This window comes from Pan troglodytes, chromosome 17, assembly GCF_028858775.2.
Source record: "Pan troglodytes isolate AG18354 chromosome 17, NHGRI_mPanTro3-v2.0_pri, whole genome shotgun sequence".
Lineage (NCBI taxonomy): Eukaryota > Metazoa > Chordata > Mammalia > Primates > Hominidae > Pan > Pan troglodytes.
Genome location: NC_072415.2, coordinates 68,434,198 through 68,461,609, shown reverse-complemented (window position 1 = coordinate 68,461,609; position 27,412 = coordinate 68,434,198). Strand labels below are relative to the sequence as shown.

The 27,412-nt window shown below is 46.1% G+C and overlaps 1 protein-coding gene across 26 annotated transcripts in view; it reads right to left on the bottom strand.

The window, feature by feature from the left end:
- The window catches only part of NEDD4L (NEDD4 like E3 ubiquitin protein ligase), a 363,613-nt gene that overhangs the window by 5,786 nt on the left and 330,415 nt on the right, over positions 1–27,412 (bottom strand). For 23 of the 26 annotated variants that reach the window (XM_001140979.7, XM_063795757.1, XM_001141065.7 and 20 more), the window contains 8 exons: positions 25,202–25,272; positions 22,405–22,500; positions 12,381–12,454; positions 10,146–10,206; positions 8,228–8,287; positions 6,529–6,636; positions 4,984–5,080; positions 4,176–4,248 (listed from right to left, as the gene is read on the bottom strand). In XM_001140979.7, coding sequence (XP_001140979.1) covers positions 4,176–4,248; positions 4,984–5,080; positions 6,529–6,636; positions 8,228–8,287; positions 10,146–10,206; positions 12,381–12,454; positions 22,405–22,500; positions 25,202–25,272 — 640 coding nt within the window. The other 3 variants (XM_054671677.2, XM_054671679.2, XM_054671681.2) reach the window with 3 other exon arrangements.

Genomic DNA, 27,412 nt, shown 5'->3' with positions numbered 1-27,412 from the left:
CACAACCCTATGAAGCAGGTCATGTTATCTCCATTCTGCACAGGAGCTCCTGGAGCAGAGACATAGGGCAAGGTTCCTGAGGTCACAGTCTTTGTCAAACGGCAGACCCACAAACAGAACCCAGGCTGTCCGGGGCTCGGGAACACCAGTGCTAAGCTACCTCCTCTGATCAAAGTCAGGCAAAATTGACATTTGCTATGTAAAGTTGCATTTAGAAAAAGTCCCTACATATCTGGAGGCTTCAGGTGGGGGTAGGGGCTGCAAATCGCCCTGGCAATAGTGAGGGTTTTCAGACAAATGGATGGCCTCTGTGCTTCGGTGACATGGGGAAACTGCACATATGAGTGCCAAGTGGATCGGATCAGTGGGCCTGGCATACAGCAAGGGCTCAATTACTCAAGAGATGGTATCAGTGTTAACACCTTTCAACATTTACTGTATGTCTACATGGGGCTCAAGACCAGAGCTTTTAGCCACAGAACCTGCACCTCTGTGTGTGTGTGTATGTGTTGGGGGGTGATTGCTGATGTGTATCTGTCATGAAAATGGCACGCACACTTGCCACAGCTCATTATGACGTAAGAGCTCATGTTCATGGAGTGCTCACCATGCCCCATAAGCCTTGTCTCAATGTTATGAACCCTGGCAATCACTTTGTAAGGCAGGTAATGCTTCACCCCTATTTCACAGAGGAGGAGCTTGAGACACAGCAAGGTTAGGTAACTTGCCCAAGGTCACACGGGGCCAGGTACAGCCCTGGGGTGCTCCAAAGCCCAGCTCTTGAAGTGCACTTGTGCTGCCTCTGCCGTGAGTGCTCAAACTGTGTTTAAAACCACCCCCTCCAGGTATTGATGTGTGATTCCAAGAATGAGCAAAGTAATTTCTTAGGTTTTAAAAGCTAACCATTCACGTGCTCGCTTTGGCAGCACTTGCACATATACTAAAAGCTAACCGTTGTCACAGCAACAGAAAAGAAACAAATACCGTAGAGGGCCGTTTAACAACCCCTAAATATTGAATAAGTCCCACTGAGTTCCACTTGGATTCTCTAACAGCCACTAAACACTAAAAGACAGAGAATAACACTGTGCTTCTCAAACTGGGGTTCTCAGGAACCCAGGAATCCTAAAAGAGTAAATACTAATACAGGCTTTTAACTTTCTATTATCATATTAATAAAGACAGGACTTCACATCTACAGATGGCATTTAAAAGAGCCTTTCACCGAAACTGGCTTCAGGCTTTTCAGCTGGGGTTTCACAGTCCCGGGCCTGCAATCCCTATGGGGGTCTCAGGCCCATTTTTGAGAATCTGTGACCATTTTTTCCCTTTAAAAAAGGTGCACAGATTATTCAGGTTTGAGAAACACTGGCATGATGAAGAGAGAGGCAAAGACGGGATGTCAAGATCTGAGGTTCTGAATCATGCTGCTTAATGCTTCACCGCTTTGCATCCCAGTGTTATCTGTAAAAAAGTGGGTCATAACATCACCCACCTCTTAGGACCACTGTGATGATGGTATGAGTCAATCGCATCAAGTGCTGAGCACCATCCCCGGAATGAACAGAGTGCTTGGTGAGTGTGAGTTCCTATCATTTTAGAGGTCAGGACACACGGACCTGGCTTTGCTCTGCACTAATGAGCTGGGTGACCTTAAGGAGCTCATTGTCCTCACAGGGCTTCAGCATCCTCATGTGGAAGATGCATGGGCTGAACGAGATGATTTTTGTTTGCTTTAGAGTCTACCTAAAAGGGCAGGTGGGCCTGTGATTCTTAATGAAGAGTAATTTTAAATGTCTGAGTAGTGACCTTTTATAGAACAATGAAATGAAATCCTTTGAATGTCAGACACTCAATAATCACCATTGGAAAGCTTAATGAAAGGTACCCTCATCACAGAGAACCAGATCCTTCAGCTTCTGCTCTTCTAGGAAATCAGATTTTTATTCTGAACTTTAATTGTGTATCATAAAACGTGGAAGAAATTAAACCTATGTATGGCAAAATTTTATGGCAGAACTGTTGCCACGAAACAGCCAGTGAAGTTTCTGTTTCCTATGTCAAAATACAGTCAGGGTCAGGTAGGGAGGAAAGCCATTTAGAAGAAACAGCAGAACAGTCCCACTCATGCTAGCCAGTGTTGCTTGCAACTGCCAGTCCTCTCCAACCGGGTCAAGTTAGTCTGGGGAGAACATCATTAGGAAAACTACATAGTTGCTTTATTTCCATGACACATAAAGAGGAAAATAAGTTCTGGTAAGAGCCAGCTGGGTTGTTCCCTTCCTGTAGGTGGATCTTTGCCCTTCCTAGGGAAGAGCTGTGAATTTTCAACCCTGCCAGCCTATAAAAATCATCTGGGGAGCTTTGAAAATCCCACTGCCTGGGTCACACACCAGACCAATGAAGTCCAAATTCCAGGCATCAGTGATTTCTTTAAAGCTCTCTAGATGGTTCCAACATGCAGCTGAGGTTGAGAACCACTGAGTTCAGAGGTCTTATCTGAACTTGCGGCAGAATCATGTGGGCTCCGAAATAAAAAAGACAGTTCAATAGTAAGATATGTGTCCCTGAAGTCACAGAGAAACATGGGCTGAATGAACATGAAATTGGTTCACTAATTTGGTTTCCTTGGAAAAGTCTAAAAAGAAAGTGGGTATATCAACAGAGGCAGTGTATCTGGTGTAGTGGTAAAGGGTGCAGGCTCTAATTCTGGTAGCTCTGAGTTCAAATCCTGTGATCTGGGAATCTGTGACTCTGGTGAGCCCTGGGCCAGCCTTCTGACAGCCCAAGGGAATAACATATCTCATAAGGCTGCCCTAAAGATTAAGCAGTGCCTGACCACAGATGATGACTGTGCCCAATAATTTCGCTTTTCCTAATCTTCATCCTGGTTAATATTATGAGCTTGAGTTTCGCATCACCACCCACAGTCCTGGGGCTTGGCTCAACGCTGGTGCCTTCATATGGAGGCCAGTAGAACCCAGAAAACCACATATGACTTGGACACCATTTGGATAAAAGCTCTGAACTACTCAAACATTCTTCCCTTAGAATAAAGTCAGAGAACCACGGACAATGACTGCTCTGAATATTCATGAATTTTAGGCTGGAGTCAGCTTGCTTTCAAGGCTCTGACAGGCAATGACCACATTCATTCCATCTGGAGAGTCACGTGAATGGTATGAATGGAAAAAAAACCACCTTTCTGGTGAGGCAAGGGAATCCGACAGAAGTGAAAAACCTTTCACAGCCAATTTTTCGCAAACACATGTTCATGAGAATTCTCTCCTGGCCAGCACTTCTAGTTTAAGGGAGGGCGTTTCCTGCAGGGAGTGTTCGGTTGCTTATGTTAGCTCACTATGGCCAGAGCAGGCTTTGCAGCCCCCGCTGCATGAGAAACACAGGGCTACGCTGCTCACCGTTTTCCAGAAGGCCCACTTCTGCTGCTTCCTCAGGAGCAAGAAATAAAGGCCTTTGCAGAAAAACCAAAACGAGGGACATGGGAGTTTGAGTTAGCAAGAGCTCCCTGAACCCGGCTTCAAGAAACTGATCCCATCCAGTCTGCATTTGTGCTGCGTTTCATGCAACTGTTCAGAAAACAACTGGGACCCTTCTGCGTCACTGTGCCTCCTGAGAGGGCCTTCTGAGGGCAGCCACGCTCCACGCCTGGGCATCCCTGGCCACGTGTCAGCCCTCTTACCCTCCTCCGACCACAGTCATGTTACTGCTCAATTCCAGGGAATTACGGGTTATTCATGGGCATAGAAGGCCTTTGAAAAAGGATGTTTCCACAGGGTATTTTGTCCTAACTTCTCAACCAATTTAAGGTTGGAGTAAAAACCCAACGTGTTTATTATACAGGTTGAGAGCTGCCTTATCTATGTATGGTGAACAGTGAAAGCTCCATTACCTAGAATAATGAGGGAAGGACTGGGCTCAGAGGAGAAATTCCCCACAGCAGGGAGGCCTGAGCCCTTTATGTGCCAAACATACTGAGTGCATTATGTCTTATTAGCACTACTGTACAATTTCTATTTTCATCCACATCACTGTCCTTTAATTCTCTAAGCTACTTACAGACAGGAAACAGAGCATTCAATAGCCTTGAGCCCAGCACCATACCCAGCTAAGCAGTTCAGATATTGCGTTGACATGCATGTGTTTTTGTCACTCACCATGTGTGAGCTCTGGGCAGTTTCTCAGGACTGCCCCATTGCTCTATTGTAAACAGCTGAGGACCATTGGAACCTAGACAAGAAAAGAAAAAGAAATGTTAAGATTGCTTGGGGCGGAAGAATGAAGCTATGGTGTGGTCTGCAGTCCAGCTACTGTCAGGGCAGGGTTTGCCCCCAGGGGTGAGGCCCAAGACACTCTCTTCTGCTGCAACATTGATATTTAATGTTGAGGGAAGCCAGAGGTCTTCCTCTGGCTTCCTCACAGAAGACTCTGCTTAGTCTCCAGAATGGAACTGCACCAAGATTAACAAACACAACAGTTACGTGGAAAGGCAGGCAGCTACAGCCTCTCAGCCGGACCCTGGAAATTTAAACTTCAAACTAGTTTTGCGGGTGGGAGGGCGAATGAAATGTGACTTTCAGTATGCAAAGTACAGTGATTTTTAAATCTATGGTAAACACTGAAAAATTCTGCCTACTGGAGGTGACTTTATACCTCAGTTTACGACCATATAAATGACCCTGCAAAACCTAGTTTTTAACGATTTACTAAAAAACTAAACTAGGAAAAAAAAAAAAGAGCAGCCTTATGGATCTCTTCACAAACTGCCCCCCAATCCCTCGAAGTCGAAGCACCATGTTATCTATATAAAGTATAGATAACAGTACTTTCATGGAACCTATGCATGGCACACTGTCCTGAAACTTAGCCTTCTGCAGAGGCCTGGCGGCAGGGTTCTTGGGCCAGAGTTCATGCCTGGCTGGAAATTCCCAGGAGGACAACTGAATCTAATGGTATCCTGCTCACCATAAAGTTCGGCAAATCCATTCATAGGTACTCGCGATGTCCCGGTGACAAACTGCAGTAACCGGATACGCTTTTCGGCGTCCATGAGTAGCACAGCCTATGAACAGAGGCAGAAGGTCATTATACCCGCCACGTGACCCATGGCACATGCTGCTGTCATGCAGGCAGGCAGAACTTAATCTTATTTATATTGCAATGTAAGACCTAGACAGTTGACTCTGAAAACTGAGTAGGTTTTTTATGGCCACAATACTAGCTGGCCTCTCTAATCTAAGAGACTGAGTGATCACAATGTCCGTCTCTTTCTTCTTCTGCCAATAGGCCAAAATAAATGATATAAAAAGCAAACTCTCTGATGGCACCAAGCTCATGTTTCTGTGTTCGAGGCTTACCAGTTCCCCCTAAGCCAATTATAAATATACAGTATTTAAGATTTGTCATCACAAGGGGAAGCCAGGTTATGAGATGGGATTTCAGATTGTAGACACGTTCCCTAGAAGACATCATTTTATAAAACGAAACAAAACAAAACAAAACAAAAACAAAACAACAAAGGCAAAGATGGGGTTCTAAAATAATCTGTGTATCTTACATATCTGCATTATTATGGGAATCCAGGTGGCTTTACTGGTAATGCCACTTGGACTGTTGTAGGCAAACATCTAAAACAAGCCAAGTGAGACCTGGACTAGGCTTTGAAGACTTTGCTTTTTTATCTCTGTATTCCTGCTGGCATTTGAAATAGTAATAAAAGGCATTTAGAAATGTGAAAAAGGCCGGGCATGGTGGCTCATGCCTGTAATCCCAGCACTTTGAGGGGCCGAGGTAGGAGGATTGCTTAAGCCCAAGAATTTGAATCCAGCCTGGGCAACACAGTGAGACCCCATCTTTAAAATAAATAAATAAATAAAAATAAATTTGAAAAAGTTAAATGATTCCTTTTTGGGGTGAAGTAAATAATCAGCCTTTTTGGGGGATAACTGTTTTTTTTTTTTTTAAGTTTGTTTACTATATCCTTTGGACTAACCCATTCCTATTTTACTTCCCTCCTAAGCTGAACAGGATACAAACAGTGGCCCTAAGATAATAAATCAAATGTTGTGTTATCTTTGGTTGAAAGATACACAGATCAAAATATTTGTTGGAATATATTTTAAAAATTGAGAAAACGACTTCTTAACAGAAAGTGGCATCTTGCAAAGCCATCCCTGAAGCCTGTTTCTGCCCTGAGAAGCCCCCCGTTTCTATTTACGCATTGGCGGACCAGTCCCTCAAATAAAAGTCACTTTCACGAGGTGGTCAAGGAAGGCCAGTGTGCTTTTGTAGGGACCAACTTCATTCAAGTCTAGCTGTCTGCTACAGTTACAGAGGAGCCACCACGGGGCTGCTGGCTCAGTTTGCCTCTTCCCTCCCCCAGCAGTCCAAGCTCTAACAGACCCCAAAGCCAGCATCAGTCCTGAAGTCAGACCACAATGGAGGGCGCCACACAGCCCTCAATCCTGCCTCAGGTGGAGGACACCAGGTAGGGCTGGGCCCCGGAGTTACCTTCCAGAACCACTGAATGACGGGGTGGTTTGGGCAGTAGCCGTTCTTGTAAATAGAATGCTGTCTCCAGTCATTCACATCCACATCACCGAGGCCACACATGAGCAACTAGGAAGAAAATTTACCAGATGTAAAAGCAGGATGTGAAAGGTGCGAGATCACACACCGAGAAATGACCACCCTCAGTGCCAGCATGTGGTCACTGTGCCGCGAAGGTAAGCTAGCAAATCATAACAACAGAGGAAGGCAGACACCTGTTCCAGGCTCCACCTGCCATAGCAGATCACAGAGGCAGCAGTCACGAGGGCAGCTCAATTCGAACCCTGCGCAAGCCACGGCATGTCGTATCGGATATAAAAATGCCACAGTCGTCCTCCCTACCCACCCTCTAGTCTCACGCATGGGACCTGTGGATTCTCTCACGCTCCAGCAGCATCTCTGCATTACCCTGGCTGCTTCTCCTCCTGAGAGGTTATTCCTCTGAATATCTGAAAGCATCTCCCTACCCACAAAAGAATTAGTGCTTATGACTCTCCTCCAGGTTGATCAATTCCAGTGATGACAAATCACCTCATCTGCCCAGAGGCCTAAGAATGGCAGACATACGCTAAGGCATAACTGGGTCTTCGACTTAGCATTTAGTCTAAGGTTTGCCGTTCCTATTATGCAACTCTCCATCAGGGGAGGTTTCCTGTGGACAAATGGAAGATATTTATGCAAAGGTACCAGAATGAAATGGAAACAGAACTCAGCCAGAAGCCTGGAAATAAAGTTCCTAGGCCTGACTGTGCCAAAACCTTGCTGGGTAAACCCAGCTGCTCTCTGCCTCAGTTTCCCACCTATCAGAGGAAAGGCTTGAGGTATATGATTTCTATAGACATCATCGATCTTGAACTTTCTGTTTTGAGATAAAAGTATAGAAAGCCAGTGTATGGGAAACACTCACTGGACATGGACGGGGCAAATGGCCGAGTCCCACCAACAGCTTCTCAACAGACAGTCTTTCTCCTGTTTCTCTCGACACAACAAAGGGCGAGATATTCCTTTGTTTTTAAAATGGCTGTTACTCAACTATGTCAACACCAAGAAGCTGAACTAGACAATCACTAAACTACCTTTTGCTACAACCTTGTTGCCTTCTGACATTTTTCCTCACTCAACATAAACCACTTCAAGTTCAATGAGACGTCTGTTCTACAGGCCCAAGTAGATGCTTACGGCCACCTTGTGGCCAAGACCCCCATTTGGCTGCCACGGTGGGGGTGGATGGGGATGCAGCAGAGGATACTTGGCCAGTCTGGTAGTGTAAGCAGGTTTCTGCTGTCCAGAGGGCTACTGCAAACCTTGTTTCTACTTGTTGTGGCAATTTGCCTCGCCTGGTGCATAGGGCCATGATCCCAGCTCTGCTCAGTGGCCTCTACTTACTAGGCATGTTCCAGAACTGCCCTCTGATGGACAAGGCAACTACAGCTGATTATTTTTGCTGTTCCTTACTCCTACATTGGCAAACAAGCCCCATAAGAGACATGTAATAGAACCACATTGGCAAATAAGCCCCATAAGAGACATGTAAATATAATTCATCTAAAGTTACTCTCTAGGACATTATGGATCCAAGAATATTAAAATATTACTTGTAAAGTAATGAGAGATACTTTAAAAAATCCACTTTACATAAAATAATGTTTATAATACAAACCTCCAGCTCATTTTCATCAAAAATTTTAATCAAATCAATAGGAAGTAGTTCTGTGAATCCCTGAAAGAAAAAAAAAAACATCTTAAACACCTATTGCCTTCAAAAAAAAAATTTTCACAGGAAAAACAAACTTTTCTGGTTAGCCAGAAAAAAATATAATCTCTCCTGATGATTCCTATGTCAGTGACAGTATCAAGTAACTATAGTTCCAGTAAAAACAGCACAGTCACAATATAACAGTTTCGAAAAAGCATAGAATCTAGAAGATTCAAGTAGTGGAGTAATTTCTGAAACCTGATGAAAATATGGGATACTGTAGGCAGGGTGGATTCCAAAAGCCATTTATAACACTGCTGTGAGTCAGTGCGTCCTAAGATGCACAGGCCACAGATGTGTAAGAGACACGCTTAAAAATAACGTGCTGGAGGCATGGAGAAGAAACACAGAGGGAGGCAGGTGATGGGTGCAGACACTGTGCGTACAGAAAACCATGCTCCAGTTCCCAGGTACCACTAACTGTGGCGTGATCTAGGACGAGCTCAGCTCTGCTGGGCCCTGCGTGCTGCGAACGCCGCGTTTCTGAAGGTGTAGACCGCCTGCGGTGGGGCCCAGGAATCTGCTTCCTGGGATTTCTTATCTAAATAAAGAGTGAAACCTGCCATTCTGTCCTCCCATTTTAAGTCCCTAAGGCCCCGAGCTGTTTCTGAGTGTGCTGCCTGGGCTTCACGCATCCTGTATAGGTTCCTGAGTGAAGGGAAAGCATCACCCCACGAGAGCTCTGCCTCAGTGCAGAGAAAATCAGTCACGTGGACATGAGGCTGTTTCCTGTGTGATCTTTGAGGTAACTAATACTATATCATATTTAAGGAAGAACTTTGCTTTTGGTCCAAGTGGAATACTGTTTAAAATGATGAATCCCTCACCCACTGCTAGGGGTCTGGGAGCATCCCTGATATTAAAAGTTCGATCTGGGCAGTGCCCACTTTGCTCTGTAACAAGGTAAAAGCTGTCATGAGGTGGCTGAGTATAAAATAAATAAAAACTCAGCTTAAGAAAATGTGTTTTCCATGTATCTGTATAGAAGAGAACCTGCAATGAATTATGCCACAAAGAAAAAGGGCAGGGGATTAAAAAAAAATGCCCATGGCTGGGCGCGGCGGCTCATGCCTGTAATCCCAGCACTTTGGGAGGCCAGGGCGGGTGGATCATGAGGTCAGGAGATCAAGACCATCCTGGCCAACATGATGAAACCCTGTCTCTACTAAAAATACAAAAATTAGCCGGATGTGGTGGTGCGTGCCTGTAGTCCCAGCTACTTGGGAGGCTGAGGCAGGAGAATTGCTTGAACCCGGGAGGCAGAGGCTGCAGTGAGCCGAGATCGCACCACTGCACTCCAGCCTGGGTGACAGTGAGAATCTGTCTCAAAATAAATAAATAAATAAATAAATAAATAAATAAATAAATAATGCCCAGGCAGCAGTGATCCAGGGAGGGAGGGGTGGCCAGGCACTGTGGGGACTGCGCTTCATCATTCAGCTCTGAGCCCTCGGGCTTCTTGGAACCTGTCACTGCAGCAAAAGGCAGCCTTCTCTTGGGTACCGCCTGAAACTCCAAGACAATGGTTCTAGATCAAGTCTGTAAAACGTCCTCTTTAAAAATAGGACAAATGTAAAAATAAGAGAAGTCAAGCAGGAGAACCCGTGAAAAGGAAAAAGAGGTGGTGGCACGGCGGCTGAACACTCCTGTGCTGGAGACTGGCCAGCGGTGTGAGCTGTGCGATCCCGGCCTTCCTGCAGGGATCCCCAGCCTCGCCTCTGTCTCTGATCAGCTCCACCACACCAGCTAAAGGAGAAGCGCGATCCCCCATCAACCCGGGACCAGAGGCACATGGCAGAGAACCCTGGCCAGCATGGCTTACCTCCAAGAAGGCGTTCATCTGCTTCTGGACCCTGTTCACAAATCTCCACTGGATGACTAAGCTGCAGGAGAAAAGAGGACAATATTGAACCACCTCCGTCGTCACCAGCGCTCACTGCTTTCTCCGCAACAGGGAGTGCTTCTCCTCCATCCACGACAGCAGAGCAGAGGGGAGGGTCTCCGCTGTGCCCCCACTGTTTAGTTTATTCATGGCTTCTTTCAAGACTCCCTGGAACACCTGTGAAAAACCTAAAATCTCACTGGAGATTTCAAAAGAGTAATTAACTTCCCCCACATCAAGGTTTGGCTGACCTAAACTGCTTTAAATGCTTAACTGCTTTAAAATGTGACAACATGGAGAAAAGGGAAAAGTTCATGGGGTATGAACACACAGGTATACATGTATAAGATGCACACACCCGTAGGCACACCCACATATATGTATACGTATTTGTAAAGTGTACTCAGGACAATGCATTTAGTTATCTAGTATTTCATTCTAGTATCCAATGTGCTAATATTCAACAATAACATATAAGCTTTATCAGCAAAATGATTTGCACTCATAATTTAGTGCCAAAATTTAGAGGATGAATGGTAAGACCTCCTTATGCAACTGAAGTTCACCAAAACCAAGTTCCCTGCGACAGTGTTTAATGCACAGCATAACTGATCACAAGGCAAATGTACTCTGGATGTCATCTCAGGCATCCCATCATTCTGAAGGGCTCTCACCTTCGGGGTGGTACACTGTAACCATGGTAATGGCCCTGAGGACCAGCCTGCAGCACAACCACTGTGCCTCTCAGGTGGCACCTCCTGGGCCACAATGAACAGCTCAACAGCATTCTTCTGGCACCAGGGGAGCAGAGGTATCAGGGAGCAGTTGGTGATTTCAATTATACTTTTAAAAGTAAAGCTAGCTGGAACCCTGCCTGGCCCTGACTCCCACCACATTTGAACCCTAAAAGAATTAACTGCAAAGAATGATGCAAGACACATACCACGCATGTCAGAGTCCTCAGACTTGAGACCTGGGTCACCCTGAGCTAGAATATTTTTTAAACCCCACTCACAGTCTGTACTTTCTGAAGGAAGACAATGGTGTCTGCCAGGGTGTCATCAGCTAAGATTGTTCATATTCAGAACGAGAGTGCCAATTAATGTGGCCAGGTAAGAACTGAGGTACCTTATTTCTTGTCTATGTATTCAGCATAACAAGCTTTCAACTTGAGAGTGAAAAGAGTCTGCCATGTAATAGTTCCACTCCTTGCCGGGATCTCTGAGTAGAGACTCTAACACGCTCCGTTTCTTCCTAATTAGGAAGGACAGTAGGTTTTTCTTTGCAGATCACACTGAAAGGTGCTAAGACTCACAGTCAATGCAAGAGCTGTCTGAATTCAAGACCTCTGACCAATTCCAAATGAGAAGAAAGGAGGGAGCCTAGCCTGTTGAAACGAAGCACTGAATGCAAACGAGGAACTCAGGCTACTGCGGCGACCCACAAGAGAGCAGAAACCAGGTGCCAGGAACCACACACTGCAGTGCTCACCTCACCCCTGCACCAGGGGATCCCCTTGGAAGATCCCAGAGTTATGCATTTGAAGCACACATATACACTAAAAAGGAAAACGTAACGTGCCCAACAGAGAAAAACTTCTGCCTGGTACAAATGTCTTAGAATCACTTAACAGCTAGACTTCCAAAAAGACTCAACATTTTGTTCCACTGAGGCTGAAGTTGAGTTAAGAATATTACAAATACCAGAAAGAATTCCTTAGGATTGCACATGCTGAATTCTTCCTATCCATTTTAACTATTTCTATACATTTCTATTATGGAAAAGAATTTGGGAGAGAGACAAAATATATTTTCTTTGTTGGTTCCTAATTTTGCCCTGCTGGTCACTGACACCGTGGTCCTCCGTTGCAATTCTAAATCTTAGTTGATATCCACATATTCCAAAAGAGTATTTGCCATATTACTCAATAATATAGACCTTTTCTCCCTCCTCTGCTTCTTTATAGGGCAGCTCAATGGAGTCATGATACAAGACAGACTTTCCATCCCATATTCAACTTCCCATTAGCCCAAGCCAGAAAAGAACTTACATTGTTGAAAACTGACCAATAAACTCATGCCCATAATAAATGCATGAGCTGTTTCAGCAAGGGACAGTGACCAAACATGCTTTTCAATTACTGAAAGAAAAGGCAGTAAATATGTGTATACATACTCGATATATTCCCTTTTGTTTTCATTTGTGACCATTATTTCTGACCCATTGGGCTTCAAATCCACTTGATATGTCTGTAATTACAAAGACAAAACAACAATTACTATCACGAAGTTATCTTGCATATTATTATTGAGTGACAATGTCTTACTATAAAGGGAAGACAACATGTATTCAGAAATATTTCCCGGCAAATGGGCTCTGTGCACAAGAGAATGTCCAATGAGGCTTTTTTGCTAGGATGTTACACAGTTAAAGATGCTATCATTAAAGGCAAATTGTTTTATGGTTATTTATGACTTTTAATTATTCTTCATATATTAGCAATAATGAAGAGCAACATTTTTTCATCTGCTATTCATTTATCAGGAAACTATGTTTAACAGAGAAAAGAACAGGGTACACCCATCAAGACTCCAGAAATCCAAATTCTAATGCATTCTGTTTCTGAAAATTATATTTTCTAGTCATAAAAAAGGATGCATGGTATTTCTTTCAAAAATGCAAACAGAAACTTAAAGACAAGAAAGAAGCTTAAGGATCCAGGCTGAAGAGACAGATTTATCTGGTTTTTGAAGGCATTTATTTGCATCGGACGCCTTCTCCTCACTCATCTGCCCTGAAGCTTCCTCCCTTAGCACCACCCATGATCATGAAAAAAGCAGCTGCAATCAGGGCAGCCCTTTCTCCTATGCCCTGACCCAGACCTAGCTTACCATAAGGCCACAAAGCACAGTAACCAGCGTGAGGGAAGGGAGAGAGGCCTACTATTTTAAAATAAAATGTTTTTTTCTCATTGTAGAAATTTTGGGGAAAAAAGGTGGAAAAATATAGCACCTACACCTCTCCTACTGAAAGAAAGCCATGCCACTATTTTGGTGGGGTTCCCTCTAAGTCTTTTTTCCTCTGCCTGCTGGTTGCATTATAGAGTAAACCAAGCCAGGGGAGAGGGTTTTCCAAAGTAAGTGTTAGGGTGGTACCCAGGAGGGATGGAGGTTCCATGTTGTGATGAACTCTATGCCCTGGCAGAGGCCACCTCCAGGGGTTCCTTGGTCCTGCCACCTGCACCCAGGAGATCCTGAGCCCCTCTGACCTGAGCACTCGCACCTGTATCTCTCATGCGGCTTCTCCACGCACCGGCTCTTATTCCCATTCACACTGAGATGGCTTTTTGACGTAAAACACATTCATCATCCATCCGGTCCCTCGACATTCTCTTTTTCTCTTTATTCAGGAAGGAATCTCATTTTTCCACTAAGCTTTCCATTTCTGCAGTCAGCTGAACTCTTCACTGTGCCCAATGTGAATTTTAATCCCTTTGCTGCGTTTCCGGTTTTGCTGACATCCTTCATTTCTCCATTTCCCTTTCCAGCTGCCATCTTCCCAGTGCATCGCATTTTCTCCCAGGGGTCATCTGCTCCTGCCCCGTACAGGCCGTGTTGGGGATGAAGGATGCCAAACAGCTTCCACTTGGGGGTGGGGTGGGGATGTTTCTACAGTGAAACTCTGCCAGTTCGTGGCTGGTTCTCAGAGGTGCGTGGACAGTGCTCATCCATACCTTTTGTTCTACGTGTTAATAAACCCAGGTTGGCTTTTCTTCTTTTCCCCATTTATTCCTCCCCAGACTGCCTTGTTGTTCCTTCGGTAGGAGTTTTCTTATCAGATCCACGTCAATGACAAGTTAATAAATCCCAGCCCAGGCATTGGTATCGAGAAGGCTTTCGGTACAGCTCGGCTACACTCAAGCCGAATCTTTCCTCCGACCCTTTCCCCTCGCACAGGGAAAGGGAAGGAGGTGAAGTAGATAAGCATCCACAATCCCTGTAATACACTCCTTCCAGCATTCATCCAGCCCTCTTTCTTTGATCACAGAGCCTTCTTTGGTGTTGCCTGAAAGTTGTAATTTCCAGAGAGCTACTGAATGAGCGGGTCGGCCACAGACAAAGTGGGGAGGGGAGGGCTAAGGAGGAAAACACTCTGCTTCCTCCAAAAGCAGCGCCCAGGGATGAGAGAGAAAATAAGCCAGTGTTGCTGAGTGCAGAGAACTGGTTCTCCCCTTCACTGTGGGTGGGAGTCTAATTGGTTCAATCTTTTTCTGAAGATATTATAATTTGGCAATAGGCATCACAATTTAAAAATTATATATCCCTTCTCACAGTAATTTCTCTTTTGGAGTTTATAGCAATGGAAAAAAATTAGTCAAGTACACTAAATGTATATTCCAGATTATACATTTGTATGTTATATATATTATGTATATATGTGAGTATTCCAGGGTTATACAGAATTATATGTTTATATAGAAAATACTAAAATAGCCTAAACGTCTACCAACAGGGCATGGTTAAAAATATATGGCACGTCTACAAAGTGAAATTCAGCACAGTCATTAGAATGTTATAGACTGATATTCAGTGACATGAAAAGGTATGTGTGATATATTAATTTGAAAACTGTTTTCTGTTTCTGTGTTAGTTTGCTGAAAATGATGGTTTCCAGCTTCACTCATAAGTGGGAGTTGAATGATGAGAACTCATGGACACAGGGAGGGGAACATCACACACCGGGGCCTGTCACAGGGTGGAGGGCTAGGGGAGGGATAGCATTAAGAAAAATACCTAATGTAGATGATGGGTTGATGGGTGTAGCAAACCACCATGGCATGTGTATACCTATGTAACAAACCTGCATGTTCTGCACATGTATCCCAGAACTTAAAGTATAATAAAAAAAATTTGGGAGGCCGAGGTGGGCAGATCACGAGGTCAGGAGTTCGAGACCAGCCTGGCCAACATGGTTAAAACCCATCTCTACTAAAATACAAAAATTAGCTGGGAGTGGTGGCTCACGCCTGTAATCCCAGCTATTCAGGAGGCTTGGGCAGGAGAATCGCTTGAACCCAGGGGGTGGAGGTTGCACTGAGCCGAGATCATGCCGTTGCACTCCAGCCTGGGCAACAGAGCGAGACTCCATCTCAAAATAAATAAATAAATAAATAAATAAAATAAAAAAGAAAACAGTATGCAGAGTACAATTCCGCTTCTGTAAAAAAAAAAATCTGTTTTGTGCTTACAGAGAATAATTCTGGAAAATATAAATAAAAATTTTAATCCTGAGTTTTCTTGAGATACTGGGAATAAGTGACATTTATTTATTTTACATATTTTTATTATGGAGGTTAATATTTTATAATTAGATAAATTAATAATTTTTGAAAGAAAAGAAAAAATGGGCCCACACTAACCCATGCTAAATGAGGTCACAGCAGTAAATCATCCTGTGGGCAGCCGTCAAGTCTCATGGTTGATTCTGACCCTGGGTTTCTCTGTCGGGGAGTGAGGAGAGGGCCCAAGGATGGGCACAGGATGAGGGGTTTGTAATTCTGCTCCCTAAGCTACTAGGTTAGGGGTCACGCCCCCAGATTTCGGTGTCTCGGCTCGAGCCCTCCGTGGTACAGAAATGCATCCCTCTAGGATTCGTTACAGGCGACACTTTCATGAGTTACAGCGACACTTTCATGAAAAGCAATAACCACTCTTCAAATTCCACTTTTGAGACCGGCTGTGGGGGGCTGATCGTGAGACCGTCTCCTGCAGTGCAGGCATATTGTCCAGCCCACCACACTGCCTTACTGCCACTGGCCGATGCCCCAGAGTCCTTGCTGGTTGGGCACGAGGCTCCATGGGGGTTGGAGAAGCGGGGACCACGCCCAGGCTATCTGACTCTAATGCTCGCCTCCAGGCACACAGATTCCCTGCGGGCCTTCATTCCTGTCTCACCATCACTCTAACTACAGCCTATGTTCTCCTTTCGCCCAAATTTGTCCCTTCTTAACATCAGCTGTTGCCACCACAGGAGGGGAGGGACTGTATGTCCTCAGCACTGAACACCGGGTGGCACCGTGACAGTGTCAACCCTAAGTGGGAGAAAGCGGGGCAGCATCACACAAGGGCTGCTCTCTGCCCTGCGCATCTCCTATAGGTGCTGCGGCAGTGCCCTGGCCCCCGTCATGAGGGTGGACAGCATCCCGGAGGCAGAAATCCAGCAAAGTGACCAAGGAGAAACAGCGAACTGCAGATGGAGCTGGTGCTGGCACCCAGGGGCCCTGCTCCCTGGTGAGCAGTCTGCAGAGCCTGCTCTGTGGGGTGGATTCTCGCCACCTTCAGCCACGAAACGCACACCCCGCCCTCCCAGGGCTTTCCGGGCCATCGCCCTCCTGTGCCTGGGCTCCTGGAGGACCCCACACAAGGAACACAATGCCCAGCCACAGCAGGCGCTCAGCAAGAGCTCGTGGGAAAACACTGCAGTAGAAAAATTCCTCTTTAAGTCTACTGGCCCCAGCATAAACTTGGCTCTCTTCCTCACAGAGATCAGAGGAACTTCTGGGGGACTCCCTGCCTTGGCCAGTTAACAACCCGATTCCCACACATCTCCTTGACCCTCCATAAATGCTTTGCGCTGCCTGGGAAGCTGCTGAGAAACAGCTTGGATCATATGGAATATGCTGGACTTGGGTGGAGCAAGGCTTATCTGCTTGTCAGACTCCATTCTTGGAAACGGAGCACTGCTGGGCAAACGCCCACTGATGGGTGCTCACAAATCCTGCAGGGCACGGCCTCGGGGGCAGTCAGCACCCTGCATCCCCATCACTCCACCAACCAGGCCTTCCTCATCCTCCCCAGCCTCTCCAGCAGCGCAACTACCGACAGCAGGGAGGCAGCAAGTCCATGCCAGCCTTCCCACTTCCCGTCTCCCCAGGTGCCACCCCTCTGTGTCCCTGACTGGCCTGAAGGGGCCGGGGCCTCAGCGCTCCTGGGAGCCACCTCCAGCTCCGGGCTCTTCGTCTGGCTCCTGGCTTCCGCCAGGACATGCTCTGCCCTCTCCCTCATTGACCATTTCTGCCTTTTCACTCACTGCCTTCCCCCAAGTGTTTCTCTACCTTTTAATTCATTATCACCCCCTAAAGAGCCTTTTTAGATTCTTTCTGCCAGTGGCCCACCTCTCTCCATGAAATCTTAACAGAGAGATCCACAGTACACCTGTGGAATGTGCTGTGGCTTCTGGGAGGGCCACTAACCACTTCAATGTCTGAGATGATGTCCTCCTTGTTCCCTTTGGGTAATCATTCCTATGGAGACTGGCTCAACCCGATCCTAAAGAACCTTCCTATATGGCTGCTGCCCATGGTCTCCCTCCAACTACTGCACAGCCTCTTGAAACTTCTGGCAGCTCTTCAAAACAATCAAATCAGGCCAAGCACGGTGGCTCACACCTGTAAGCCCAGCACTTCGGGAGGCTGAGGTGGGCAGATCACTTGAGGCCAGGAGTTCGAGACCAGCCTGGGCAATATGACGAAGTCCTGTCTCCACTAAAAATACAAAAATTAGCTGGGCATGGTGGCTTGCACCTGTAGTCTCAGCTACTCAGCAGGCTGAGGCATGAGAATTGCTTGAAAGTAGGAGGCAGAGGTTGCAGTGAGCCGATATTCTGCCACTGCACTCCAGCCTGGGTGACAGAGCGAGACTCTGTCTCAAAAAACAAACAAACAAACAAACAAACCCATAACCAAATTAGACGTTGCTCTGCTGAACTTGCAATAAAGAATTTTCACTTGTTACAGCCCTAAAAGGGCCCCTCCTCCCGGTGGGGGCAGGTATGTGTGCACAGCAGTGAATGGGGGTGCGGCTTATTCTTCCTGCTTGGCACAGTATCATAGTTCAAACACTGACATTTCTTCAGTGGAAACTTTCATATTAGGCCCTAGAAACCAGCAGCCCCAGATTCTTACCAATCAGAAAGAAAACAAATTGCAAAATAATGGCAACAGCTGCAGCTTCATTACATGAAGGAACAGCTACCAAACTTCATGGTCTGATATTTCTAACTGTGAAATTAAAAAAAAAGAAGGTTGAAACACCGTGGAAGGCTGACTGCATGTCTGTTTCACCCCATGACAACTGCACTCGCTTTGCCCCACTGTGAAAGTGACTTGACTGTTTGGCATTGGGGAGGAATGGGCTTTCTTCTGGGTCAGAGTCAACAGTTTTGCAGAGGGCCAAAGAGGTGAGAGGCTTGTCCGGGCATCATGCTAACGCCTAGATTTCCACATCAACAACTACAAGTACCCACCATGCACCAGGCAAAGTGCTTGTGGGAAGTACACGACAGTGAGTGAGCACAGAGCAGGCATGCGGCTGCCATCATCAGGAGGAAGCTGAGCAGGAGAGACAGGCACTAAACACAAACATACTCAGACAAATGCAAAGTCGTCTGTGGTACACGCCACAGGGCAGGCATGGAAGATGCATAGGGTCTGGGTCAAGGGCTGGCTTCCCTGATGAAGGGACACCTGAACTGAGACTGGGAGGGAGTTTGCTCCCAACAGATGGAAGAGAAAGCAGAGGGCCTGAGGCAGGAAGGGGCTTGTGTTGGACAAGCCCAGTGGGGCCTGTGATTCACAGTGAGTCTGGAGGAGGAGCAGGGAGAGCCAGGCCCCGCAGGACCTTGTGGGACAAAGTAAGGTTGGGGTCTTTATCTCAAGGGCAGGGGAGACCCCTGAAGGTTGCTGGCAGAGGAATGACATGCTCATTTTTATATTCCAAAAAGACCACTCTGCCATTATAGGAAGCCATATTGGATGTAGAGACGGGTCGGGGGTCTAGTGGGGAAGATGGGAGCTTGGACTTGGGTGTGAGTGAGAGAAGAGATCGGCAGAATGCATAGAAATGAGAAAGGTTTGGGAGGTGTGTGAACAACTCGCTGATGGACTGGATATGGGAGATGAGATCCATATGCAGCTATTTAACTTGCTCTAAATTCCTTCCCAGAGTGCAAAATAAATACGTGAGTTCCCTGTTAATCAGGATAGCTCTCTCAAAAAGGCAAGGCAGTAATTCAACAAACTGGGCACCTAATACTTATCTTACTCATCTCATGGGTCTGTTTTGATTAATGCATTACTCTACTTGATCCTACCCAAAAGTCAGAAGAATTCACAACATTAAACGAGGAGGTCTGAGAACTGTTTTTAATGAAAATCTGGCCTGAACGATCATCAGAAGCTTTATTAGAGGCCTTCTTAAAAACTCCAACACCCTGTGTTTGACTTTCATTTATGAGGTGGAAACAATTACATTTAAATGTAATTAGGAAGGTTTCCCAGATCATTTGCTTCTGATTGTGGCTTGTTAATAGTTTTCTGAATTGGGTTAATTTGGTCATATGGTTTTCTATGAATGAATCTACGAAAAGACTTTTTTAATGCATGTGACACACAAGACTGACTTTCAGTCTTCCTTGGTTCTTTACTTCCACTCCTTCCTTCATATGTTAAAAATGAAAGGAAGATACTTCCAGGGTGACTAACCATGTCTAATCGTTTGAAAATTGGCAGTTTAAGACCCTTCAATAGGTCCGGCTTTTTAAAAAAAGCCACCAAGACTTGACTGATTTTGTTTTCTCACACTTAGGATTTCTATTACTTACCACCTTATTCATATTTTTAATAAGCCAGGTTAGCACTCTTCATTCGTTTGCTCAATAAGCACTGGCAGGCATCAACTACATGCTGAGCCCTGGAGAGACCCAGAAGACCTCAGGGGGCGTACAGCGCACAGCACGTCAGTCAATACCTCGAGGATGGCAGGGAAAGAGGTGATGGGAGAGAGAATGAGAATGCATCGGTACAGAGTGGGCAGTGTCGAGCCAGCAATGTGGCACTGAGGCATCTCTGGGGAAACCCTTGAAGGCACACTGTTTGTTGACAGGTTGACAGGAAGGAGGTGTCAGAGGGTAATGCCAGAGGGGGGTAGGTCTGGATTATGAGGGGTCATATGCCATGCTAACAGTTTTCATTTATGCTGAAGGTCACAAGATGGCCAAGTAGAAGAAGGACATTTTCAGGGCTGCATTTCAGAAATAGTCCATAAGGGGCTCACAGCTAGGGGGGCACTGGAGAACAGGGCACTGGAGAACAGGCTAGGCACTAGAGAACAGGGCACTGGAGAACAGCAAAGCAGGAAAGGGGGCGGCCGACAGGAGGCTGTGAGAACAGCAGTCAAGAAGTGATCGGGGCAGGGCTAGGGGACTGCACAGACAGGGACGTGCCAAGGACGGGGAGTCACGGGGCACAGCAAACCTGGGCACGGGGAGATGGCATGAGGCGGGGAGATGGCATGAGGAGAGAGGGAGATTCTGAGGGGATGCCCAAGTGTCAGGTGGGAGGGGACAGTGGTGGCACTGATGAGACCATAACCGATGTGGGGGCTGGGGAGGAAAAAGTGGCTTTAGCACTGGGACCCGTGAGCCTCTCAGGAGAAGCAGTTGAGGAGGCCGTTAGACCTGGGAATTCTGGAGGCTGGAAGGCAGACGCCGGCCTGAGATAAGAGGCTGGTGGTGAGCAGAGATGGGTGCAGCCGGAGCCACAGGTAGGATGAGGAAATCCAGATGGCAAGGGTGAGACAAAAAAGCAGCGGGTGCAGGACAGCTGGCAGGGTGACACCTGCGTCCACAGGGCCAGCAGAGGAGCATGCACTTCCAGGGGACTGGAGACCAGTGGGGAGGGGTGAGAGCCCGGAGTGAAAGGCACTGTGCCTTGCAGGTGTCTCTGGGGGCAGTGAGCTATTTGTGTCAAAGGCAGCAGAGGAAGGAGGTAGACAGGGCTGGAGACACCAGTACTCTTGGTCCTGGGGAGGCTGCTGGAGACCAGAGGGGCAGCAGCTGTCCCTCCCTGCCCCATCACAAGGTCCCCGTGCAGGAGAACAGTGTCCGCCTGTCTGTAAGGATTCTCAGGCATAAAGCACAGCACAGCGGGGTGGGGAGGAGGCCGGGAAAGGGGGGCAGTGGGGAGGGGGCACAAAAGGAGATTTTTAAAGGACTTGATCATTTACATTAAGCCACAAGGTCTCTTGCCTCTGGTGCCTGAAGTCCTTCTCTGAGCCTTGCCTAGCCACTGAAGGGCACTATGGACTCCCCAAGTTCCACCCACACCAGGACTCACACTAGAGACTGAACTTTCCTGGCTCAAACACAGGACATGGGAATAACAAGTGATTCTGATATTAATGTGATTATTTTCTTATCCAACAATTTTTACCCTCAGTTGTCATTAAATCCTCTAGTGGCATCAGCTTCTTTTCTCAAAGATTCTCTAGCAATCTTTGACATCTAGCAATAAAGAACACGTCTATTTCATTTTTCAGAGGGCAACCATTACAATGAGTTCTATGGTCTAATTAATTTCATAGCTGTGGAGATTTAGTCTGAGAGATGGGAAATACCTCTGGGCTTTTGCGGAAGGACAGGTACCAGGGTCAGAGAATATATTGAGAACACCTCCCAAGCTGCACCATTATTACTGAGTGGCAGATGAAGCAAAGGCTTCAGAATTGAGACAAATACATCATATAGATCCTTAGCATGATGAGAATTATTCCAAGCAGGCAACTTTACCTTTGAAATCCACTTTCAGTGGCCCATCCAAATCCCTGCTGACCAGTCTGAAACTGACTTTGAGGATTAATCCAGCCTGAATAACAGCATGGGGGCAAAGCAGATGGAATGGTAGAAAAACCTGAGCCTGCCATGCTGAGCCCCACAAGACAAATGTCGCCATGACAACAGAACCATAAAACAGAGAGAAAAACCAATGGCCCTTCCAACATCACCCACTCCTGGTCATGTATTTACATCGCTAAGTCAACAATCGCACTATTTTTTAAAGTACCTAAATTCTAAAACTGAGGCACAAATGAAGCATTCACATTTGCTTTGGATTAGAAGAGGTGCTGGTTCATGCCCCAAGGCCTCTTGGAATTTCTGTAACTTTGCTGGAAGAGAGAAATGGTTGTAATTGGAGTGTGGCGTCCTGGCATGACAAGAAGGTGCTGCTACAATGAGATGAAAATTAACACCTGCAGCTCCTGCTGGTTGTTTCTGATGGTCCAGCAAAGTTGTGTTACAGCCTGTCAAGAAGAAAATGCCCCTTGAAAGCTAAAGAAGAGTTCCCAGGGTTACCCACATGTACCTGTCCAAAGTTTTCTTCGTCTATGCAGAACATGAGGTCCAGCTCAGTAGGGTCATTCTCCAGGATCCATTTCAAAGAGTTGTAATATTCACTATCCTACAGAATGACACAGGAGTGAAAATTCAGCATTTTTTTCCCCAAAATACAAACTCGTTTTACTTCTTTAAATAATTACATTCTAATGTAATTCTGTGCAGAATGCTCAAGAAATATGTTACTAATGCAATGTTTCCTGCTCCACCTAAACCAAACCTTCCTCTTTAATTTAAAATATAAACAAACAAACTGCTTTAGTTGTAATGGGCTTTCAGTTAAATCCTGTCCTTAGTGATGCACTAAGTACCTACTCCGGATGGTGGATGGAGCTGCCATACTGGTCTACAAAATTTAACATACAGACATCAGTATACTTTCTTTTCTCTTTTTTTTTTTTTGTTTTTGAGATGGAGTTTCGCTCTTGTCACCCAGGCTGGAGTGCAATGGCATGACCTTGGCTCACTGCAATCTTTGCCTCCCGGGTTCTAGTGACTCTCCCGCCTCAGCCTCCTGAGTAGCTAGGATTACGGGTGTGTGACATCACACCTGGCTAACTTTTGTATTTTTAGTAGAGACGGGGTTTCACCATGTTGGCCAGGCTGGTCAATATACTTTCTATCTTTTTAGAGTGAAAATATCATCGCTGTAATTCCAGCACTTTGGGAGGCCAAGGTGGGAGGATCACTTGAGCCCAGGAGTTAGAGACCAGCCTGGGCAACATAGTGAGACCCTGTCTCTATAAAAAATAAATAAAGTTTAAAAAAAGAGTGAAAGTATCTGAGGAAAATAGGAAGGATAAAGAATGTTCTAGACTGGGCTTGCTGGCTCATGCCTATAATCCTGTAATCCTCGGCTTTGGGAGGCTGAGGCAGGAGGAGGGCTTGAGGCTGTTCAAGACCAGCCTAAGCAGCATAGCAAGACGCCATGACTACAAAAAAAAAATAAGAAATTAGCTAGGCATGGTGGTGTGTGCCTGTGGTCCTAGCTACTTGGGAGGCTGAGACAGGAGGATCACTTGTGCCAGGGGATGGAGACTGCAGTGAACTATGGTTGTGCCACTGTACTCCAGCCTGGCAAACAGAATCTAAGATTCTATCGCCAAAAAAATAAATAAGTAAAATAATGTTCCAACTAAGTAAATACCAATAGATTTAAGTTATCCCCTTTCTTGTGCTTTGATCACTCTCCAGGTTAATGTCAGCAAAAAGGGTGGCTGCTCTGGTTTCAGAATCCAGAGGATCAGTCACAGGCCTAAGCGCCTGTCCCTGGTCCCTCCACGGTCTCTCCTGCTGGGGACACGATGGGCTGTGAAGAGGGTAAAAATAATACACGCACTGTATTTTAGGCACTAACTGTCAGCATGTGGTATAAAGTTAGACGTTAAGAGAAATTCCTGTGCTCCTAGCTGCTTCATCATACAGTGATGAAAGCAGAAAGCACAAACACAGGGTCAAAGTGGAGACCGGAATCACAGGTGTGCATCCCAACCCACCATGACTGGCAAACCAGCAGTGGGTTCAAGGGCACTGCTGGCCTCTTCCTCTCCTTTCATACAATGAGGAGCAACAGAAACACTGACTCAGCGCTGGTCAGGGCCGAGGACACAGCTCATCTACCCAACTGCGCCCAAAATACAGTTGGTATCACAGGCAGGTGACATCATGCAGGGGCTTTTTAACTCAAGTGAGCAAACACGAATGAGCTGCAAATATCCCAAATGGACAAACGCGCTTCCCAGTGGCCCTGTGTGTGTGCTGGCGTGCGGGCAAACACCCATACACTCTGGAGGTAGATGTGGGGTATAGGTACATTAAAAGAAAAACAGAAGCGGAAGTATATTATAAAAAGAACATCAATTTTTGTTTTATAGAAAATCCGGGCCGGGCGCGGTGGCTCACACCTGTAATCCCAGCACTTTGGGAGGATGAGGCAAGAGGATCATGAGGTCAGGAGATCGAGACCATCCTGGCCAACATACTGAAACCTCGTTTCTACTAAAATACAAAAAAAAAAAAAAAAAAAATTAGCCAGGCATGGTGGCGTGTGCCTGTAATCCCAGCTATCTGAGAGGCTGAGGCAGGGGAATTGCTAGAATCCGCAAGGCGGAGGTTGCAGTGAGCCAAGATCACGCCACTGCACTCCAGCCTGGGTGAAAGAGCAAGACATCATCTCAAAAAATAAAAAAAATAAAAATAAAAATCCTTCCAACTCTAAAATGGTCTGTCTAGGTAAAATTAATGTTAAATGCAACATGAAAACCCAAATCACTACTTGGAGAACGTCTCAAGTGTTCACTTGCCTGAGCTGTGGCGTCACTCATCCATGTCTAGGACATCTGCCTGATACTCTTCCTATTGTTTTGACCTTTGCCTCTGCCATTTTTATGATGTCAGGAAACAGAGGGAGAGCGGATGAAGCTCTAAACATTCAGCAGCAGCAGTTTTTATAGAAAACACAGGCTACCATAGATCTTCAGCTGTCTCTTGGATTTAGTAAGTTCACACAAGTCCTATGCTGGGTAAGCAGAGGCAACTGGGATTTGGATGTATCTACCCTAGGTACCATGGTTCCAGGAAATGTGAACAATGATTTATTACAAGAATTAGATCAACGAACTTTTCAAGCAATTAAATGTCTCCTGTCGTTCACATGGAATGCAACACCCATAAAAGTGGCTGAGACTACAAATATGGCTCTCCAATACCTTCTCATAAGACACGAGTGCCCGGTGATGGCCAGTGTGTGACGTGCATTTACTTACCACAGATTCCATGTCATTCAGGGTTATCTGCTTTCCCAACATCATCTTGTAAAATGGTCTAATGAAGAAACCTAAAACACGGTAAACACTGGGTTTAGTTTCAGGTCTTTGACACTGCTATGTATCAGAGCATGAAAGAAAAGATTAACCTGCTTTCAATGTAAATGAGAAACCATGAAGGAGTAACCAAGGGCCTTCTACAGTATTGCACAAGCGAGGAGGCGAGATCAGGGGGAGAGTGGCATGAGGAGGGCAGCTGTGCTAAGAGAGATGGCGCCGCAGAGCGGGGCCAGAAAGGCCTCTGGGAGGTGACAGATGAGCTTCAAGGTCAAGCAGAGTCTGCAGTGCCAATCAGGCGTAGGAATTGGGGGAGAAAAGGGCACACTAAGCAGAGGAACAAGGCTGGGGACTTGCCAGCTGTTTGCCAGGGCGGGTAGACAGGCCAGAGAAGGGGCCGGCAGTGCACAGCCCACATGGGGTGCTGGAGAGTTGGGGTGCTCTCTGAGGGCAGTGGGGAGTCAGTGAAAGGCCAGGTGAAATTCCATCTGTCTTCTGTTATCATTGCTTGGGCAGCGATGGGGAGAAAGCACAGGAAGGGGACAGGCTGGAAATGGGGAAGGCCCCGGAGAGGGCCTGTGCAACCCCCCGCGGAGGGACGGCAGAGGCCTCAGGGAGGCAACAGCAGCGAGGTCGGCCTCCCACCATTCAGGCGTCCTGCAGGTGCCTCCATTTCACCTGATCCAAAGGCATCACGCACCTCCTCACAGGGGGTCCTGACCCCACCAGACCTGGCACCCCAGGCTCCTGCTTCTGCTCCTTCATCCCCCCACCAGGCACCCACTCTCTGCAGTACAGGCCAATTCTCCCTGGCTCAGCGTGGCCCTATACAGGCTCCAATAGACTCCAGTGTCTGGGGAAGTAAAAGCATGAAGCCGACCAGGGGGAGCAGCGGACAGATGTGCAGAATGAGCCCTGCCGACAGGGACATTCCCATCTGTGGGAAATTTGAAGACACTGCTGACTAGGCCCATCTATGTGCACTTGGACTCTTAAATGTGCAATTCCAGGTTTATATCGTGATCACTCTTGTCGGGGTCACTTTAGCCAGCTCCTTGAGACCCTGAGTGGTTCTTGCTTCCGCCCATCTTCTTCCACAGAGCCTTGACTCTGGGCCGGTCCTCACTCATCTGAAATGACCCCAGCCTTTGAACGCTCAAATGCTACCCCACCTCCGAGGTGCAGCTCATCCTGGGAAAGATTCCCCGAGCCTCCAGCCAAGTCACTTTCTCCTCTGAGGACTCAATGCACTCCCTTCTGCTCAGACACTATCACTGTGATTCTTCTGGTTTTGTTCTCATCTCTTTTCCCCCTGCTAAAATATAAGCTGACTAAGGTCAGGATCATATCTTATGCTTCTCTATTACCCCCTGTTAGAGAGGGTATTAAAGACGCTGTAGCAACTAACAGCATCTTCTCACTTGCATACGGTGACTAAACTGACCTTCTGAGAAAGTTGGAGTGAATTGGAGCACGCTGAAACAATCTATGGCATGACTCCAAAGCTGGAAATTAAAATATATTCACACTATACATACATGGAAAGAGTGTGTGGTTTAGTTTCCTTCTAGAGGGAAAAAAGTGTTTACTGTCGCCCTGCTACCAAATAAAGCAATAAAATCAGAGCATCAATATCAGCTACCAATTAACAGTAAAAACATATTCATGGGAAAAGTACAGAGAGTATACAATTTATTAGAATAGCTAAGGCTCTATAAATGCAATGAACACAGTTCCCTTGGAAATATCTTTCTTATAAGTTACTGCAATGTCAATCTCAAATCCTACTCTCCCTCTTCCCATCCTCAACCGCTCTACCTCCAAGCTCTTAAAAAGTATTTCTGATGCTTTTTCCTCACTGATGATTTCTGTAGTGTTTTCTTAAGGACACTATTTTGAATTGGCCATATCTTTTAGAAGTCTCTAAGCCTATAGATACCACCAGGTAGAGGGTTTGACTTCTAACTTTCAAGGTACCTTGAAATTCTTCCATGATCTATATGCTTTAAATAAGAATGAAATTATTTTGTGTTATTTGTTTCAGGGTTAATGTCTTAGCTAAGCAGTAACATTATTTTGAAATTATTTAGTCCCTTCAAATTAAAAAAATAATTTGGGGACAAATGCAATAATCACAGGATATTAGATAGATGA